Raw genomic sequence first — 21,383 nt, 5'->3', positions numbered from 1 at the left:
TGTTTAGAATATTTCTCGTCAAAAAAGCAAAGTTACAGATTTAGCCCACTGGCATGAAGATCCTAAAATTTGGGATCCAAGAAAATAATAATATTACCAGTTAATTAAGTTAATAAAGTGTAGTCTTACTTTAAATGAAACGAATGAAAGCCATCACTGTAAATTATATCTTGATCTGGAAGGCATTTTAAAATAACATTTTTAAAATAAACCTAGTTTTTCACATAATAAAAAAAAAAATCTCACCCACATCCTCCTACTAGGAGATTCATTATATGGCTATATTGCAAATCAGCTATCCATAAAAACTATATGTTTATTATAGATTATTACATTCCACCCCTTTAACACATTAAACACAGAATACCCAGAAATCTCCTAGAATCACCTCAACTCTAATATATATGTGAGAATAACAAACACATACACAGAAGCACACTGTGAGTGTGTGTAGTTTAGTATGTGTGTGTAGTTTAGTAGGTCAAAATCGGATTAGAATGCCTGAGTTTCTTTCTGCAAAAGGGTGAAAACCATGAAACAGAGTGGGCAACGAGGACAGAGGGTGCTCTGTTTATGTTTGTGTGTGTGTTTGTGTGTCTGTGTGTGTGTCTTCTCATTCCTCTGAGAAGATAGACCAAAGCTATATCCAAAAGAAGCCAGTCCTAGCTTTCTGAGAAGTAAAGAGAGAGTGGGCACAGAACAGAAAGAAAAACAAATTGTGTGTGTCTGTGTCTGTCTGTCTATGTGCGAGAGCGAGAGAGAAAGAGAGAGAGAGTGAAAACGTGTGTGAGAGCCAGATCTGATACAGAACAGACGGCTGGACAAACACCCATGTTTGGTAGAGAATTTTTTTGTCAGGATGCCATTAGACATCAGAACTAGAGATCGTAAGGACTGAGACGACCCGGTTAATTAGTCTGCATGAGAGTAAATGTTAGTAAATATTAGAAAATGTTTTTCTCTCATCGAACATTAGATTCTGAGTTAATGTGCCATTTCTATACTCTGGTAGTGCACTGACCCCAACTTTTGTTTGTGAGTGCATTAAGATGTTACTCAGTCAGACTTGGCCTACTCTACAGTATGTGTGTGTGTGTGTGTGTGTGTGTGTGTGTGTGTGTGTGTGTGTGTGTGTGTGTGTGTGTGTGTGTGTGTGTGTGTGTGTGTGTGTTACGATATGCACTTTTTTCTTGTACACTATTTTGCCTGATAGTGAACAAAAACTTAATAAACAGAAGGCAGATATATACTGTCTTGAATCATCTACAGTATAGTGACTGGAACATAACATATGTAATTCATAATATCAGTGTTTAATGCCGTAGAGTTTATTGCCATGACATCTTACATCACCTGCTCATCTTTGCCAAGTTTGCTCTAGGTAGCATGTGTTTACAATACTTAGAGCTGAGTGATAAATTAAAGGAATAACCCTGGTTGGCTGTGACATCTATTTATCTTGCTGCCCTGGTTTAAGTTCGCTTGTTCCCTTAGATGGAAGTCTTTCTGCAAATTAATACCGTCCGATGCTGAAACATTTCTATCTTGGTACTAGTGGTACCTTTCAGGATGACCCCACTCCCATCAACTCACTGAATGTACTGATGAGATTGAAAATGATGTAAATCTATTGAATGACAAATTTAACCAAGACAGCATTGAATTATTTCTTTAATTGGACCAAACCTAACCTACTGTCCTGTAAATATCATGTTGTTAACAGTCAAAATGTTTAAAACCTTGCTAGATACATGGGACTGTAACTGCTGTAGCAAAACTGATTGCTCTAAAATCAGCCCAAACACTGGGATACAGTCTAAATTCATGCAATGATTCTTCCCTGCAATTGAAATGGAAATTTCATTTCTTTGATTTCTTTCATTTCATTTTCTTTTCCCACATTATACATAAAAGTACTAAATGGTAAGGGTTAAGGTTAACATGTGCTTCCTCAGAGATATATGAAAAAAGTCAAACGTACATTTTCCAACTGTTGCTCATGCTGCATAACAGGCAACTAACCATTAACCAACCAATTATGTTGATTCCTGGTCACTGATGGCTGTGGTGTTACCAGGATTCACACTAACACTATTTTGACAATAGTGTGAACATTATTTTGTTGTGCCATGTGGAAGCAGAAGTTCTCATTTTTCACTTTTAGAATAATGAAGCGTCAAACTGTTGTATACAGTATGTGTTGTGAATGGTGTGAGAGCTTTCCTATGTTATTACACATTTTGTACAGGATTATATCAGTCTTATTCACTTTACAATTGAAGAGTTCCCTGTGACTAAAGAAAGAATGTTTGTGTTTGTTTTTAGGGCACTGGTTTTTGTGGTACACGGGGCTGGAGAGCACTGCAGTGGGTACGCCGACGTCGCTCAAAAACTGACCCAACACTCCCTGTTTGTGTTCTCCCATGACCATGGTGAGTGACATCCTAACCAGCCCGAAATGATCCAGTGCACACATTTATAGAACAGGAACAGCTGGCTTAATCCAAATGTTTTCATAGTGTTCAGTTATGGAAGTTAGGCTCTATTATGAAGTGTGCATCACTTGAACAGGCGGAGTATTGAAGAAAAAAGCAAATCACACAGCTGTATTTGATTGATTATACACTGTTCTGCACTTGACGTGCCTGTCATGACTCATGCTTTGAGATATGTTGCCAATGAATACACACACACACACACACACACACACACACACACACACACACAGACTCATATGCACACACTCACAAATACAAATTCTCAGCTATACAAAAACGAATCAATGTGAAGTGTCAGAAGATTAGAAAGACAAAGGGGAGAAAGGACAATAAAACAGAGAGGACAAGGGAGAAAACAAGAGTGTGTAGGGAAGATGAAAGATGAAAAGGGAAAGAGGGGGTGAAGCATATCGAGGGAAAATATCAAGTGTACGTGCCCAGAATATTTTTAAATGTCACTTGATGTTGGAGTGCCATGGTAACTAATGATTCATACAACAAAACCATGTTCCAAGATAGAGGTGTGTGTGTGTGTGTGTGTGTGTGTGTGTGTGTGTGTGTGTGTGTGTGTGTGTGTGTGTGTGAGAGAGAGAGAGAGAGAGAGAGAGAGAGAGAGAGAGAGAGAGAGAGAGAGAGAGAGAGAGAGAGAACTGGAACACTGTGCGTCAGGTCTCGCCATGTGTAGACACCTCAATTGAAAATCATGGGAGGCTCCATTAGACGAGCAATTTTCCTCTCAGTGGGTTTCACTTCACCCTCTCTTACACTTCCACCCTCTTTTCATTTCTCCCTTTTGTTCATTTCAGCGTCTGTTCCTTTGCTTATTCTCAGTTATATTATTAACATGTGGGTGTGTGTCACAGACGACAGATTATTTTTTTTATCCTCTTAATTTCAATTAATTCCCATAATACATTTCTGATTAACATTCTCGCTCTCTAATGTTCTTGCAGTGGGACATGGGCAGAGTGAAGGAGAGAGGATGAATATTAAAAACTTTCAGATCTACATCAGAGACTGTCTGCAACACATCGACCTGATAAGAACGCGCTACCCCAGCCTGCCTGTCTTCATCCTCGGCCACTCGATGGTAAGATACAAATTCCACATCCAGCCACCTGCATCCAATTTTGTCAATACGCCTTGATTATGTCCTTGATCATGCTTTTACTCTGGCTACATGCTTTCCTTTTTTTGTCCTTTTAAGGGCAAGTACAAAAAGCTTTTTTTTTTTAAATCGGAAAACGAATAACTTCATTATTTATAATTATTATTATTTGGAACAGAATGTATTTTTAAGGCCACAATGTGGTGTAGCAATCAGATACAACTGCCACCTCAAAGCTCCAAGAACCAGATGGTACTCTTGATTTGGGTATCATCTGGGTTCTTCAAGTAGTATCCTTCTACTTCAGAAAAAAAAAGCATTAGGTTTTAGCATTAGCATCGGATTAAGTGCTCTAAATTTCCCAGAGGCAGGAAAGTGTGTGTAGACACCGGAGCCTTCCATGACCCTGACCAGAGCTTACTGTCAATGAATGAACAAATATATTACTCACTTTAATATTCAGTGTGTCTAATATGGTTCTATTTACATCCCAATGGGGCAGCAAAGTCTAATCATTCAGCTAAAATATGCTTGATTAAGCTCTATTATGTAATAAGCTATATATTATGCTTGTAAATAATCGATAGAAAGTGCTCACCATGTGAAGCATCTACATACATAAGTCTTTAGAAAGCAAAGCAGGCCTAGAAGAAAAAAAAATGCACAGCACACACAGCCTATAAAGAATAATGGGATTTATTTATTAAGTGACTCTCTCCAGAGTGTGTCAAAAACTAATCCGATTACTACAGCAAATGCATGTTTTGATATCTTTATCTCTCAAAATATTATAGCACTGATTAATTGAGGGCACCTTGTGTGTAAGTAAATTATCTGTGTATCCCTTTGTGTTTTGCAAAGTAGCTTATGTGTGCAGTCATTAGCTTCTGGTTTTGTTTCAGAGCCCATTTTACCCTGACATTTTGTATTTATGAATATCTCTCGGGCTCTGTATCAGCTTGTGTTTTAGCTAGAAAAGCCTCAGACTTTGATTATCACTCTGCTTCAAATGATCATCACAAATTTACACCTAAAGGAAAGGGGTGTTAAAATGTTTGTGGTTACATTTGCTAGTATGCTGTGCATACACACATTGTATATAATTCCTTTAATAGAAAACCCTTGTATGCCTAAATGGTATGAAAATGGTAGCCTGTGACTGCAGGCTGAAAAACCTTGTTGAGGCGAGAGAGCAGAGGAAAACGTTCAGGCCGGACAGAGCTGACAAGAAGTCTATAGTAAAAACTTGCGCTTACTCACCGTTTTTGTTTTTTTGCACTATTCTCCCTAGACATGGTTTTATGTGAAATTTCAGCAGTTTCTGAAATACTCCAACAAGCCCATCTGGCACCAACATCCTTGCCACTCACAGAGATCACACTTTTTCCCTGGTCTCATTTTGATGTGAACATTAACTAAGCTCTTGTCTTGAATCCGCATGATTTTATACATAATGAATCTGCCATATAATTGGCTGATTCGATAACTACATAAATGAGAAGGTGTACTGGTGTTCCTATTACAGTGGAACAGTTAATGTATACTTTATACAGTTCAAATGTTCGACTGCTCTAACAAGAACTGCTTTATTTTATCAGATGATAAAGCAAACAGATTTAATTTCACTGTAAATAATTAATTAACTAATAACTCGTTAGTCGACACAGACCTCTGGACCCTTCATTATCTCTGAATCTATTTGCCAATGTTCTTTGGGATAAAAAGCACATGTTTAATCAGAATGGGACAGCGTGTGATAGTCCAAAAAAGTCACTCTCCTTAACCAAAGTGTCCAAATTGCCGTCCACCTCCTTTGTGATTGGCCAGTAGAGGCGTTTGTATGTGCTTGGGGGATGGAGGCGTAAGCCATTCACTTTTCTGACAGCGTGTCTCAAACCCTCTTCTCAACCGTAGTTATTAGAGAAAGTGTTTTCTGTGGCAGATTATCTATTCACTTTCACTATTCACTGCATTTCCTATAGTGAGATGGAAGCCACACTTTAATAAAACTAAAAATAAAACCGACTAGTTCTATTGAGCAGGTAGTGATGACAGACGCCACGTCATTTCATTTTTGCGTTCTGTTCTCCATCACTCCTTAAACTGTTTAATAAGTTGGAAATCAGAGCTGCTTTTCTCTTTCAAGCTGATGCAGTAGAATTGTTTATTCAAAATTCAGAGGCTTACATATGAAGTTGCCAGAGTTGGAGAAGAGTTCTGCATAAATCAAGCTCCAAGAAAACATCAAAAGCCACAAATCATTTTTTCACATAAATGTTTTTCATTAGATTATGCAGCTGTCTTCCACAGATGAGGCCACATCAGATGCAGGCAACATCCTCATCTCAGATTGTATTTCAGTGTATGTATTCACATATTACACCGTGCTAGTTAGTACCCATCCTCCCTTTCCTGATGGACATCTTACTTTCTCCTAACTCTTCTAATAGACTATGAAAGCTTTACTGGCAAACATTTCAGGCTTCTTTAAGCTCTCTGATAAAGTGTAACCAACCACCTCAGCTGAGTGAGGTACTTATGATGGGCTATACTATTTCAGGAGATCAGCAAGATATGCTGAACCATTTAGAGGAACGTAATGTCAATGCAGCAGCCTGGGTAAATGGAATAAAACTTTGGTTATGTCCTCTGGCTTTTATTTCTGGTATGGTTGTGAGTTATTGCATTCGAAACTAACTAAAAGACATCAGGGCAGCCAGCCAGCAGCATACTGCTGTAGTCCAAAGTAAATGTTAAAAAGAAAGCATGTGCTAGTTTATTTTTATTTTGGAGTGATTTTAATATTCCATTTCAGAGATGTTACCTAATAGACCAGCCTCAAAAGATGAAGCAAAGGTTCTTAGCTTTTGTTGTGGCTGTAGTCAACATGTGATAGAATATGAATCCTACACAGTACATACAACCACAACTGTAGAATAAATGAGTTAACTTTCCACACACACACACACACACACACACACACACACAAAAAAAAAAAGACCTAGACTGACTGGGTGTTCCACTTTCTCCGTATGCCAGCGGCACTTCGTCAGAGATCCACTTCAATGTTTTCATTCCATTAAACCCTGTGTTTTCCCATCTGTCCCACTGAGTAGAGTATATATTTTTCCTCAAATTAGAATTTGTCTGTGTGACATCTAAGAATGTCTAAATATTTTAGAACATCTGTGAGTAATTACTCATGGCATCAGTGCAACTCTGGAATAAAACCCAGCTGGCCTAATGAGTCATGTCTTTTATAACTTATATTCATCTATCCATCCATCCATTTTCTGTACACAGTGTCACAGGGAAATAGGAACCTATCCGCACACTCACACAGCCATTCACACACTTTGGATAATTTAGAGATGCCAGTCTGCTTACAATGCATGACTTTGGACTTGAAGATAAAACCGTAATACCCAGAGGAAACCCCAGGATAGAATCAAACCCCCAACCCTGGAGGTGCAGATCAAACATGCTAACCAGTAATCAACGTTATAAGTTATTTGTTCAACATTGGTTCTTTGAATTACAGTATTTACTGTCTAGTGTCACCCATATGAGGATGGGTTCCCTTCTGAGTCTGGTTCCTCTCAAGGTTTCTTCTTCATATCATCTCAGAGAGTTTTTTCTCGCCGCCATCACATCGGCTTGCTTATTAGTATTAAATTATTAAATTTTAAATTAATATTTTTAAATTAATTTTAAACTTTAAATATATGTATTCATTTATTTATTTATTTATTTATTTATTATTTTTATTCGTATTTTTATTATATTTATTTCTTTTTTCTCTTCTGTTTCTATACTTCTGTAAAGCTGCTTTGAGACAATGTGAATTGTTAAAAGCGCTATACAAGTAAATTGAATTGAACATTTAAATTTGATAAGAATATTAGACCTGTTTGATACTGATCATGATACCAAAATGAGGACATTTTGGTCTATCAGGATATCAGCAAACATTTTTAGTTCTTATTATGTTTGTTGCAGAAGTATGTGAAGTGTACGTGTCTCACAACAGACATCGTCTCACGCGTGACAGTTTGTCTGCATGCTTACTTCACTGTTTCACTCTCACAAATAACATTGTGTGCAATTTTGTGATACTGCTTAGTGAACTCAGACAATACTTAGTGACCTCATTCTCAGGCTCATGTTTTTGTTATGATATGGGCAGGTTCGGATGCATGTGCAGGTTTATTAACAAAAACAGGATATACATTTAGTTCTCCACAAACCGACCAAACAGGGAAGATGGAAACTCTATAAAAGGGCATTATGTTATTACTAAAAATATCACAGTCTAATTTTATATAGTTATATAATTTTAGATATTTACAGAATCTACAGATGTTTTCTATACTGTGCAGATTTGAATGTAAACATCTGTATTCTGTATGAGATATACACTGTTTGTAGCCCCATACCCCACAATCGTCACAGGTTATCACACAATCATCACAGCAACAAAACACTGTAGTCTTTGTGTAGTCACTGTGAGTTTTGTGTTTCAAAAAATAAAAAAGCTTTGTAAAGTTTGAAAGCAAGTTAGAAACACCTGCCTTGCTGAGTTGAGTCAAAATGATTTTGATAAACATTTGTACACCTTTTAGGTTTTGGGTGGATGTGGTAGCCAAAGCTGATGTCATGTTTGAGCTGAAGCCTGTCGAGGTTGTCAGAAAGGAAGGGTGGTGGATGCTTTAGTGTTTTAATAATAGAACTTTTTGGGAACACCTCTTTTCTCTGTGGCTGTGAAGCTGTATGGTGTTCTGGTTACAGGTTAAAATGAAAGATGATTCATAAGGCATACAACTAACTAACTAACTACACTACACACAACATGAGCATGTACACTGCATCCAAACCTGGTCATTTATCTTACCAGCTGATGATGTTTCTGTATAACATGTTGGATTGAGATTCAGAGGAAATCCTTAAAATTATAAATAAGAGTTTATATGATATAAGGTATATTATTGTAAACATGCACAACAGACCCGATCATTTATTATTAGTTCATTATGAAGAAAAAAATTCTGTAGTATTTTTTAAATTCCTATTCATTTATTTATTTAGTAATAAATGTATAATTTATTTAATGAAACAACTTTGCTGTTACTTTGTTTTACAAAGTGCTGACACTGGAGACTCCTTCCATAAATTTTAAATAAACTTCTCCATACAGAAAACTTCATTATATAAATAATTTTACGTTTTTCAGCATGAAATATCAACACTTTTAGAATGTGTGTTAAAATAGTAACTCAGTGGTTTAGATGATTGGGCCGATCATAGGGCATAGATTTTAAAACCTTCCCCATTTCCCATGATTCCTCCACATCTCGTTCAGAACACAGTGCACAGATATAACAGCACAGCCTCTTCATTGTGTTATTGCACAGCTCACCAGATTCACATTTCAGCATCGAAACCACAGTATTTTACATTGCCTCATTTATTAGCTTGTTTTTCATCCTTTTTGTAGTATGGCCATTGTATCGCTTGTTCCCTGTAGCTTCTATATTTTCTTTAGATTTTCTCTTTCTCACTTTTCTTTTTTCCCATCTCATATAATGCTAAATTGTTATAGTCTTACATAAGCCTTAAGTCTTCAGCACATTATGGGGGCCATGAAGACAATGCATCTATTTATTCCTAATAGCTGTGTGTGTGTGTGTGTGTGTGTGTGTGTGTGTGTGTGTGTGTGTGTGTGTGTGTGTGTGTGTGTGTGTGTGTGTGTGTAATAGAAGCAGAAAGAAGCTGCTCTGTTCCTGTCTCTGCAGTAAACTTGTTAAACATGTCTTAAGTAATTGTAAAGCTCTTACAGTTAATAGTGAGATTTTTAAACTCATATGTTTACATCCTCGGCTATGTTCGGATGCTAGCACATGCTAAACAATTTTGCTTATGTTGCGTGTTTATCTGCTCCTCTAATCCACCTTGGGATCTCAGAGGAACTGCCTGGAAAAACAATGATCTTCCTTTCCATCACACACCCTCTAATGTCCCATAATTTGATAACATGAAAGAGAATGTCGTTCACATGGATGTGTACATGTGGTAGAAATATTACAGGTTACATGTTAAATGAAATCATCATTTTAAATACAGTAATGTGTGTAATGTGTGCATTTGTGCAGATGTTTTAAGACTTAGAATCTAAGTAGTGCTTTGGTGCTGGGAACCTCTTTTGAGTCTGAAACTCGCTTCATGAATATTCAAAGCTCTAATAAAGAACTACTGAACAACACCCAGAGAACAAAATGGCCGCCCAGTGGCACAGTGACTAGTAATGATTCCTACTCCCTCACTGAATTTTTCTCACTTTAATGATACCTGTTATTTTTAATTTCCACTATGTTTTTGTTTTACCTCCCCAAGACAGCAGGAGCACTAGGCCCAGTACAACAAGAGAACAGCATTAGCCTGTTTTCTTTTCAAGCACCCTGACGAGTGTATTTGTTTTTCTCCAGGGTGGTGCCATCTCTATTCTGACTGTGTGCGAGAGGCCACAGGATTTCGCCGGTGTGGTTCTGATTGCACCCATGATCCAGATGAACCCAGAATCTGCCACACCCTTCAAGGTGAAATTTCATCCTTACACACAAACACACAGTTTTCTTTCTATATCAGTGTTACTGTGGGTGGTAGAGTGTAGAGTGGTGTGGGGAGGGGAGGGGAATGAGGAGAGGAGGGTGTGGGGGTGGTGTTGGGGGAAATGAGGGACAGGTGCCAGTGGTTAGTAAGTTAGCAACACTGACCGCTGAAACCTGGTTAAATATTTAAACATACAGGTCATGTTTCAGTCTCTGTATTATTCATCACGGTCATTTGGGTAGTTGTCTGACATTTTTAAATAAACTAAATAATCTTGCAAGGTGCCATTTTCCTTTTTTTTTTTTTTAGAAAAAAGGTTACTGCTTTTAGGCACAACTTAGGATCATTTGTATAAACACTGTAATGAGGGGTCAACAGAGGAACAAACACTCGAAGTCAGACAGGCAGGGTCAAAGCAAACACTATCAGAGCGGATACAGAGATCGGCAACGGCAAACAGGAAGAAGATCGGGGCAGGCAGCAAGCAATCAGAAAAAAACAGTAGACAGAAGCAGAATCAAAACCAAACTACTGTAGGAATACACAGAAAACGCTCAGAATGACGGCAGAAACACATGGAGACTTCGCACCGGCTCAGCTTATGTAGGGAGTGGTTGATGAGGCGCAGGTGGCAGCGTAATCAGCAGCGGTGAAGGATTCTGGGAGGTGTAGTCCGGAAGAGCTTAATATTCTAGGGATGTTTCCCTTTGCTGGCGTTCGGGAGGTGCGTGCGGTGCGCTGACCGTGACACACACAAATTGAACCTCATTTACAAGGCATGCTGTGACAATCAGTGCTATTGTTGTGTATGCTCTGAATTTACACACCGAAATCACTTCCCGATTTGTTCAAATGAAAATTAGTCTCATGAGGATCATTAATATACAAATAAACTATAGTAATTTTTCCTCATTTTTTTGCCTCATGATTTTATCTATTTTACATAACCATTCACTGTAAATATATTTTTTTTATATAAATACAATTTACTATTGATTCTAAATGTCTCAGCTCAAGTTCATTTTGGCAGTGAGACAAAATTAAGTCTCCTTTATGATCTGGGTACTGTTTTGGATCTTGTTTGTTCTGGATGTTCTTGAATGTTTTTTTCTAGCTTTAATACCCTTTTACGTGTTCAAGGCTAATTTCTTTCTGGTTGTCTGCAGGTTTTTATTGCTAAAGTCCTGAACCATATGGCTCCCAGCCTCTCTATCGGCTCCATCGACCCCAAGTTGGTCTCCCGGGACCCAAAACAGGTAGTGAACTCAGAATGTGTGTGAACAATCATCTGTTTAAGTGATGTAGTTTTATAATAGTGAATAGTTTTCTATTAAAAGCATTTAGAGAGTTGAAGAGTTTAATAATATTTATACACTATTATTTTCACAAGTTTCTTTGAAATAAATTAGCGATTTATTGCTGTAGTTTTGCAAAGCCTTTCAGATATGAGTAATTATAAACATTTAATTTTTTTTTATTTATGTGCTTAATTACAAAACTCAGTTAAGATACTGTACAATATCCCAGCCCTTATTTACAATATTCTTAAAAACATTTGACTGTTCTTTTTTTATATTTCATTGCTATTAAAACCTTGAGGGGAATTATATAATTATCTTTTATATAATTGCTCTTTAGTTTTCAAATATAGTTTTAGTCATCTAGTATTAGCATTTGAAAGGTGAATTAGGGTTAAGCTCTGCAAGTATGATCACATAAACTTGTTTTTCATCATGGAGCACCTGTCATCAGAAAGGACTGTGGGAATCAGATCATCTGACTTGAGCTATAGGGAAGCTTTCACCACAGCAAAGCCTGCTCCAGGCTCTTTCAGCCATAGACAATTAGAGGAAGCTGAAGGTCACTCGTGTATCGACCACTGACAGCCTCTTTGATATAACAACCTCAATTTATGTTTGTAGGGAACAAGAAATCCAGCAACACTAAACATGTCATTTGTCTTGACACAGTCAGCTGCATTTATTTAATATTTCTGCTGACATGAAATTGGTTTTAACTGAGTAAAAGCTTTGGAAAACATGCCAAGATGTAGTGCCAAGTGAATGCATATAGGCTGGAGGTTGTCTAGGTGATGATCTGGGAAGCATGCCAAAGCACTCCTTATTCTAGTGTGTAGTATTGCATGGTTTGATTAGTGTTATGGATGTATTTGTGACTGTACAGAACATTATGATAGCCAGTGAAATAGAGTGGCAGTATTATAGCTTTGAGTGAGCGTTCCTATTAGCTACTTTGGATGTTTGGCGATTTCCAAGTAAAACATTATTTGTATTTTTCCCTAAAATTCTTTAAAAGTCTGCTACCTTGTCTGTTAGCCCATGAATGTCTCTATTCTTTTGGGCTATCAAAGCAGAAATAACCGGTTTAGGTGCCCAGCTTAAAATTGCAGTTTTTCTTTTCAACACCTCTTAACTATTTAAAGTTCACAACAAAGCGTATAAAGTATACAAGAGGGTGGGTCTTTGTTCAGGTTGTCAGGTTCAGGTTGTCAGGTTTACCAGTAAATAGTAAACTTGAACAAGAATAACAAAAGGGAGTTCAGACAGGATCAAAGAGTAAGCAGTACTCAAATAGCTCCTACAACCCTAGAAAAGCAAAGACTTCCTGCTCAGAAAAAGAAAGCATATATAATGCCAAGGCTTAAGAATTCAGGATGTTTGGTTAGAATTCACAGTAAGCAAATTGGAACACAGGGACTTGTAATGATTGTATAAAATATACGTCAGAAACATTAAAAGGAAAACATATATAATATCCCTAATCCAGCTATTTTAAGAGTGAGTGAAAGAGCAGGTTCATGGCAAGTTTAATGAGATATTACTGAAAGGATCTTGACAAAGCAATCACAGCACACAAGACACACTATCCAACATTTATCTCGGTTCTTTATGGCCACAAAACCCCTCTCAGGAAGCAGTGACAGAAAGACATCCTCCAGCAATCACAAATGTTGACACCATATACATGAAGGAGAAGAATATAAAGGCTTATTGGGCAAGAAGTTTCTAGTTGAAGGCCCCAATAATGGCAGCTTAGAATTGCTGTATTTTGTATAATTCCCTAAGTATATATTCTATACTTTTTGATTCATTCTGACAGCCCTGTCATGGTTTGTGTTTGACATAATACTAACAAGCAGAACTAAATATGACATATTTGACACAAATTGCAATACCTCTATTATCTGAATGTCTAGCCATTTTTCCTACCTGTAGGAAATATTTTACATATGGTTTTCTCGAACTGAAATGTGTTCTTTTGAATGTAAACCACAAGCAGAGGTTTAGTGTTTTAAAATCTGGTTATCCCCAAAAGTAAAAAGGAGAAAATTACTTTTAAAACATTCCATTCCCACGCTGCTGGACCATCGCAGACAATTTGACAGCCGGTATCTGTTTTCAAACATAAGTGATTAGGGTTATGTCTGTTTTGCTATGGCACATAATAGTGAAATACAACGATGAACATGTGGCATTTAGTGTGTGAGAAAATCACTTAAATAGTGAGGTCTTAGACATCTTTAGGCAGACTGACTGCATTTAGAGCAGCATTTGTGAAACTTTCACCTCTGTCAACTTGCTCTTTGTGTCAGGCAGCCAAGACAAACTCTATTTTTAAAAGAAAAAAAACAGTTCCACATTATTTTATGGCTTCCTGAAGTTGATGTGTCAAATTAAAGTATTCAATAGTTTTAAGAATACTATTTTGGCCAAAACCTAATTTTCTGAAATTAGGCATGTTTTCCCAAAACACCACAAATACGTTTTGACCAGAGAGCTACAAAGGTTCACATTTACAAAAATCTGACGGTGGTTATATTGAGTGCCCTTTGTTGAACGTGTGGTCATAGTATTATTCTAAATGTGTTGAGGTTATTGCTACGTCTGGTCTGAACACGGTTCCCTTCATGTGCCGTAGGTACAGGCATACGAATCAGATGAGTTGGTTTATCATGGAGGTCTGCGCGTATCATTCGGGATGCAGCTAATGGCTGCTTCAAGCCGCATCATAGCAGAGCTTCCCAACATCTCCTGGCCTTTTCTTCTTCTGCACGGAACTGCTGACAAGCTCTGCGATATCAGAGGATCTCATCTCATGAACAACCAAGCTAAGAGCACTGACAAAAAAATGAAGGTATTCAGTACCACAGATATACACTTAAGCTCAGAATTTGAATTCCATGCAAACCGACCAACCTAAACAAACAAACTGGTGTTAAAGACATTAAAGCTCTCTAAACATTCACAAACATACAGTACAGTATATCAACGCATTGTTTTTTTTTATTTATTAATAAAATGTTGTAAATCTTTGGGTTGCACAGCAACCTTTTAAGCTTTTAAGTCATTTTGCAAACTATGTATATTTATCAAAAACCCTTTTAAACTTTTAAGTCATTTTGCAAACTATGTATATTTATCAAAATGATTGACTATTTTATGTTGACTCATGGCATCTAATGACAATTAAATCCAGTTCAGTTTGCAACACTACATATGCATGAAAAGACATGCAAGATATTAAAACCTATTACTGCAGTGCATTGTTTTGAGGACATACTTTAAACATACATTGCTTATAAGCAAGTAGATAATCTATGTGGTATAATAGATTATACCATGTGGATAATCTATGAGGTAATCTATATGGTTGTCTATCCAGTCAATCCTGTCTTACAATTGTTTGCATTTTTAACACCAGTATGAAACAAAAATAACCACAACAATCTTTGTCACGGTCTCATTTTGTGTGTGCATCTGTGTCTGTGCGTGTGTGCATGTGTATATCAGGTATACGACGGAGCCTACCATGCCCTGCACCATGAGTTGCCTGAGACAGCGGAGTCCGTCCTTCAGGAAGTGATCACCTGGATTATCGAGCGTCTTCCTGCCCCCTCTGGGCCTTAATTGTCTGTCTTCCCATTAACCTCTTTTACTAGACCCTACATTTCTGACTATTTTCACCTCTCTCCTCTCTGTTTACACAACTACTTCTGTTGGGGTGTATCCAAATTCAACTATGTTCATTATTAACAAACTAGGAGAGTTCAGGGGTCAGGGCTCTTTCACCTTTGGCAACAAGGTTTAAGCTTTGATGTAAAGTCTAGAGTGTCAGGCTTGTCTTTTTATCTCACTCCACACTTTCTGTCACCACGGAGTGCGAATCACATGTTATCGTGTCACTCATTGGGAGCCCCTTAATGAACACAGCTGCCCCCAACACCCAGCCTTTCTTCTATGTGTTGCCACGGTAACAAAGCAGGTGCCCTTTGTCCTCCTTCTTTTCTTTGATGTTAGGTCCTCAGTCTGGGTTGAGCTGCTGTGCTGTGACTCTGCTGCCCCCGCTGGAAAACAGCGGCACTGTGGACTTCAATCATCCCAGTTACCATGGCAACACTATAAAATACTAGCAGGGAAAAATGAATCAATTATAAAACAGGGTGTCATGGTAACCAAGTGAGAGAGGACAGGGGATAGAGAGTGATAGATCTGTTTGTGGAGCGATGTTAACTGGATGTTCAGTGAGAATCAGTGAGAGGAATTTTAGAGCATGGCAGCTGTGAGGAAACACCCTCAAGTCCTGATCAGTCATATAGATTAAACCCACGCACAATGCTTATGCATACCCACAAGTGGCAAACACACCACCACAAACAGAACATTCAATTGGCTATTTATTTATGATATGGCAATACGTCAAACCCGTACTATCTGAGTCTTGTTTGCTCTTGACTGATAACTGTTTAAATGACTTCAGACTGTTCCATTGCCATGTATTTGGGGGGAATTGAGGTGGCGATGACTGTTCTCTAACATTGTGTCAACAAGCTGAATGCTGAATGATTGTTGGCAGTTGATGCCTCCTCACAGAACCAGAAAACATCATATCCCTAACTTGCATTGTTACTGATCTGCAGCTTTGTCTATCAATTACTGTTAATCCAGAAATCTACATATTATTGCAATAGTTTTATGTTTTTAGTGACCTAAATGTGAGTTGGCAATCAGCCTGAAAAAAAGATTTTAGAAAGAGAAAATTTTATGATCCACTAATCTCAGTACTTTCTGAGCAAAATGCTGACAAAAGGGATGTTGGTTACACTTTCTTTTAATATTTTAGAGGATATTTTATGTTTTAATAAGGGACAGATTTTCTGTTAAACTCATAACTTGTCTATTAACATTGATTTTGAAGGCCCTGTTATTGACAGAAATGTCTTATGAGATACTATATGTGGACATATTTACAATATATTATTAGTTGTTTTCTTTTTTTTTTAATATTTGCACAATAATGTAAATACATTTGCATTTACACTATTTTCCTAAGCACTGAAGTACTTGTATATCTTCTTTGTTCAAGAAGAAACCTTTTAATTATATTCTAATATTCTTTAAAAGGAATGTAGTAAAGGATGTACAAAATTAGTTTAAATGTTCTGGTTCCAAAAGAAGCTGTTGTAGCTTAATTTTCAGATTACTTGAGTTTATTTAGGTGTATACATATTATATTTGAGCAGTTTGAATGATATTGAAGAAAGGCTGTTTTTTTTATTGCAAAAAAACTAAGAAATAATAGCTACAATTTTCTAAATGCATAACAGTACCAGAAATATCAAATATCTATTTCTCACATTTCTATCTAAGAAAGGGACAGACAGTACATTTATGAGCCCCCAAGGCTTTATAACCTCTGAAATTCTAAAACCTGTAAAAAAAAAAAAAAAAAAAAATTATAATAATTTTAAAAATCCTAATTGTTTCTTTTACCAGGTCAGCTATCTTACCATGCTGGCTGAGCTGTATAGCTTTGGGCCTTGTTTTATATCAGTTGGATATTCTAGTCCCTTTTTTTGGCAAATAACACAGGTGCTGATCATCTGATGCACAGGTACATCTAGTATATGCAAAATTGATCAGAATACTTTTCAAGTGAATTTTATCTAGAGCACTCAGCTAAGATTCAGTGGTCAATAACAGAACGTTCTTCCCCATGCAGAGCCTCATGCTGTGCAGTTTGTATATTAATCTGGTCTCAGGGAGCAAGTCTTTTAGTGCAGCTAATTTCACCCAATTAATAAAACATAGTGAAATGTTCAGCATTGATTGGTATACCATCCAATTTAAACATGAGTCAATAAATGATTAACAGGGGCTATAATAATAATAATAATAATAATAATAATAATAATAATAATAATAATAATAATAATTTCTATATAAGCATTACTATCTACAGCGATGTCTTTTTGTAGAAATATGAATAGTCAATGCGATGATGCTTTAGAACTCATGACTGTTTCTGTAAACATTCACGAAGATTTGTGGACATGCTTGAACAACATAGTAGCAGAAGGCACCCTAACAGATCCAGAAAAAGAAACCATCTCATTACTATGAGCTGCCATGTCAGATTACATTACAACAGCCTTGTCCTTGCATGCGTCTGTAATGATTATACACCACGTAAAATGCAGAATACTCACATTCTTGAAGTCTGATACAGAAATGTGCAACTTTGTGTTTGCAGTAATTCAGAAACAGCACTAACAGTAGCTAGTAATCACCGGTTTTGCTCTGTTGCAGTAAAGCTCACTGGCAGCATGGCTCTATCCACCAGTGATCACCAACTATCGGTGGTTTATGATTGGTCTTTTAAAATCCAGCTGGGCAGCACTGTAGGTAGTTCTACTGCACCTTTTAATGTGATTTCCAGCCTCTGTGTCTGGTGTGAGAAAGTTTATAGACTACTGTTTGTATATGCATGTAAAATAAACTTTTTAATTTCTACTAATGATTGTAATATAATTCAGAGAACAATATTGTGATTGAATTGTTTCATTTTGACATTATGGCCAGTAGATAAATAAATGAAGACTGTTACAAGACTGCAGTGTGTTAAGCATTTTTCATGTGCACCACATATTTTGCTGCTATTCACTTGTATTAAAAACTCATAGTCTACACAGTGTCAGGTCTTTCCGGCTCCAAATACATCTGGTAGAGTTCATAAAGGGTTTGTAAAGGTGTGATGGGAGTTAGAAAACCTAGATATTGTGCAGAGATGTTGGTCTTGGAGAGGAGGAGTCTTGGTGGCCACATTAAAGCAGAGCCTGGAGAGCTGGATCAAGCATTTGTAGTTTCTCATAATGGAGAGTAGATGGCGCCTTGTTACTTCAAATCTTGTGCATCCTTCATGAATGGGGAGAAAATTTAAATAGTCAGGGCTTATAAATCCAAGATGCCTGCTTACTGCATGTGAAATACATGAAAGTACAACTGACTCTCGATTTTTCACAAAGATTGTTTAAGGTATTATTTTTGTATACACAGAATAATCTTCTGGGAGTGTTCCTGCAACATTCTTTCGTGGTCTCATGACAAGATGTTTACCAAATTGGTAAAAATTTGGTGAATTAGCAAATTAATGGCTTTTTTTAATACAAACTATTATTCTGTATAAAATGGCCTATTTAGTTAAGGTTCATAGGTTCCTGAGGGGTTCAGGTTAAATCCTATATTTACATTTCTGCCCATTTAACAGATGTTTAGCAGAGCATTCTCAGAAATCTTGCGGATTACTGCAAGGTTATTTAAATGTTTGTGCAAAATGACACTGCAACTTTCTTTGAACGATACAGCGTAGTTTATACAGGGCAAGTCCTGGCCTAATGGTTAGAGAATCTGACTAGTGATCCTAAGGTTGTGCGTTCGAGTCTCGGGCCGGCCACGACTGAGGTGCCCTTGAGCAAGGCATCAAACCCCCCAAATGCTCCCTGGGCGCCGCAGCATAAATGGCTGTGTGTGTGTGTGTGTGCGCGTGCGCTTTGGATGGGTCAAATGCAGAGAACAAATTCTGAGTATGGGTCACCATACTTAGCCGTATGTCACGTCACTTTCATATAGGGAAGGCTATTTTTGTTAAAGAAAACGTTTCTGGAAAACCACACAGGAATGTTTAAGCAATATTTAAGAACTAAAAACACATGCTTCCTGATTGTTCTGAGAACCACAGTAAACCGGGTAATTAAATATGTACAAATTACACATATATTGTATGATTACATAATTAAACCAAAATGTGTAGAGGTAACTAATATCACATACACCTGTTAACACTGCTGTATAGCTGTATAGCTTTTTCTATTCTGAGACAGCTTATGGTTTTGTTCTTTCATATTTTGCCCATATTTCTATCCACATTTTTGCATGGTGTGTCCAAGATGGCATGGAGTTAATGAAGTTTCAGAGCCTTTGTGGGATTACTATTTCAAGGTGCATTTATAATGGTTCTGTGTGATGCCTGTGTGTCCCTTGATTATTCAACTGCTCCAGTTTTCTAAGACTGATGACCTGTCCTAATTCTGTATAGGCCTATCCTTTGCCCGACTTGCATGACTAAAGATAAATTCATACCTCAATCAAACAAAACACTTGGCATTAATTTGCATTGATCTCATGTGATTATTGATTTAGATTTCATTCACTCTAAGCAGCACTGTGTAAAAAAAAAAAAAAAAAAACATGATGAAGTGGTCTACTTGGTGGCCTCCCAGGGAAACCTCACTGCTCTTAATTTTTCATCCCTGCCCCTGTGTCTGCCCCTGTCCTGCCATGACCAATAAGGAGCAACTTGTGATTCAGCCCCATGCTCTGTTACCCCACAAGGGGGCACCTGATTCCCTTGGTAAGGGTAAAAAGAACCATGGAGAGGATTTAGAGGCAGGTTCATTTCTGTGTCTATGGCAACAAAGCTTTACCTCTGGCCTCGAAATAAGGAGGCCTGAAAATAGCGTAACGCGCAAAAGGGAAATCCAGCACTCCTGAGCTGAACTGAGCCAATGTGCCTTTCTATGTATCTCCAGATGAAATGATTGTGATGGAAAGCTTAGTTTGCAAATGGCCTATTAATCAAAGCAGTTGTCACCCACTTGAGTTCAGTGGGTTTTTCTGTTGTAAACCCTATCTATGTAGAACACAACAATGATTCACAATTAAGAGGAGCTGTAAATATTACCTTTTTTTGTTGAATGCTCAAAAAAGATCCATGTGTATGTATTATTGTCCATGTACAATGGCCACCCTAACTGTAACCTGAAAGCACATCTCTGAGGTTTATTACTTCTGCATTTCAAGTGCTTTAATCAGATCAAAAACAATAGATATGGCAGCACATTAATGTCATTAAACAGATGTTCATTTTGCACCATGGAACAAGTCAGATATTATGTCAGTTCAAGTTTATTCAACTTTATCCTAAATAATTAGATGGTGACACAACTTATAAGGGATGTTTCATGAATTTCAGGGGCTTGTGAGACCTTTATTTTTGTGGTAAATCTTAACCTAGTTTCACTATTTATTATATGGTATGTATGCTATGTAGTATGTTTTGCTGTCTTTTGTTCTTAGTTTGCCCTCACCCTGACTTTGATACCAGATCTAAAAACCTAGATGTGCCTTGATAACATTAAGTTCACCAGTAATGCTGGTGGTTCGGTATTGTCCCAGGATCTGTGATTTAATTCTTTGTTCCGGTTAATTTTTTAGGAGTTTCAATTGCTTGTCTGTGTGGGTTTCCTCACAATAATGAATTTGCAACATGCACCGTTATGGACTGGGAATATTCCTGTTTTCCGCATGGTGTTCCTGAACTTGGCTCCAGATCCAACATGGCACTGATCAGGATAAAATGCCTACTTAATATACACTTCTGAATTAATGATATTGGCACATTTTGAATATTATAATTTTATAAGTAAATGTTATTTACATAAATGTATATGCCAGTGATAGCCGAATTTGTCCCTTTCTTAATAGATTGTGCCTTACTAAGAACTTTTATTTAAAAAAAGCTATAATAATAATAATAATAATAATAATTATTATTATTATTATTACAATTTTGTTATATATAGTTAGCTAGAATGGAACAAAGATCAAGTCCTCAACCCTGGTCCTGGCCTGCACATTGCATTGCTTTAATTCACCCACTTAATTCACTTCAATTAAGGCAGGGCTGTTAATTAGCTGTTGAGGGAACCCACTAAAATGTGCAGGACAGTCGGTACTCTAGGGACTGTGAGGTAATACACGGGAGCACAAGCTGTCATTTTGTCACTTCTCTTCTAAACGCTCACAGCCACGCCC

General features: G+C 37.2%; 1 protein-coding gene across 3 annotated transcripts in view; it reads left to right on the top strand.

Moving 5' to 3' along the window:
- The window catches only part of mgll (monoglyceride lipase), a 28,943-nt gene extending 10,822 nt beyond the window's left edge, over positions 1-18,121 (top strand). For all 3 annotated transcript variants that reach the window (XM_047799859.1, XM_027133159.2, XM_047799858.1), the window contains 6 exons: positions 2,326-2,432; positions 3,452-3,588; positions 10,089-10,199; positions 11,379-11,468; positions 14,152-14,367; positions 15,024-18,121. In XM_047799859.1, the coding sequence (XP_047655815.1) occupies positions 2,326-2,432; positions 3,452-3,588; positions 10,089-10,199; positions 11,379-11,468; positions 14,152-14,367; positions 15,024-15,140 (778 nt within the window). In that variant the 3' untranslated portion in view covers positions 15,141-18,121. The remainder of the gene's footprint in view (positions 1-2,325; positions 2,433-3,451; positions 3,589-10,088; positions 10,200-11,378; positions 11,469-14,151; positions 14,368-15,023) is intronic.
- The last annotated feature ends 3,262 nt before the right edge of the window (positions 18,122-21,383 follow it).

This window comes from Tachysurus fulvidraco, chromosome 14 (assembly GCF_022655615.1).
Source record: "Tachysurus fulvidraco isolate hzauxx_2018 chromosome 14, HZAU_PFXX_2.0, whole genome shotgun sequence".
NCBI lineage: Eukaryota > Metazoa > Chordata > Actinopteri > Siluriformes > Bagridae > Tachysurus > Tachysurus fulvidraco.
Note: the sequence above shows the minus strand (reverse complement) of the source record. Positions and strands in the feature narration are given on the sequence as shown.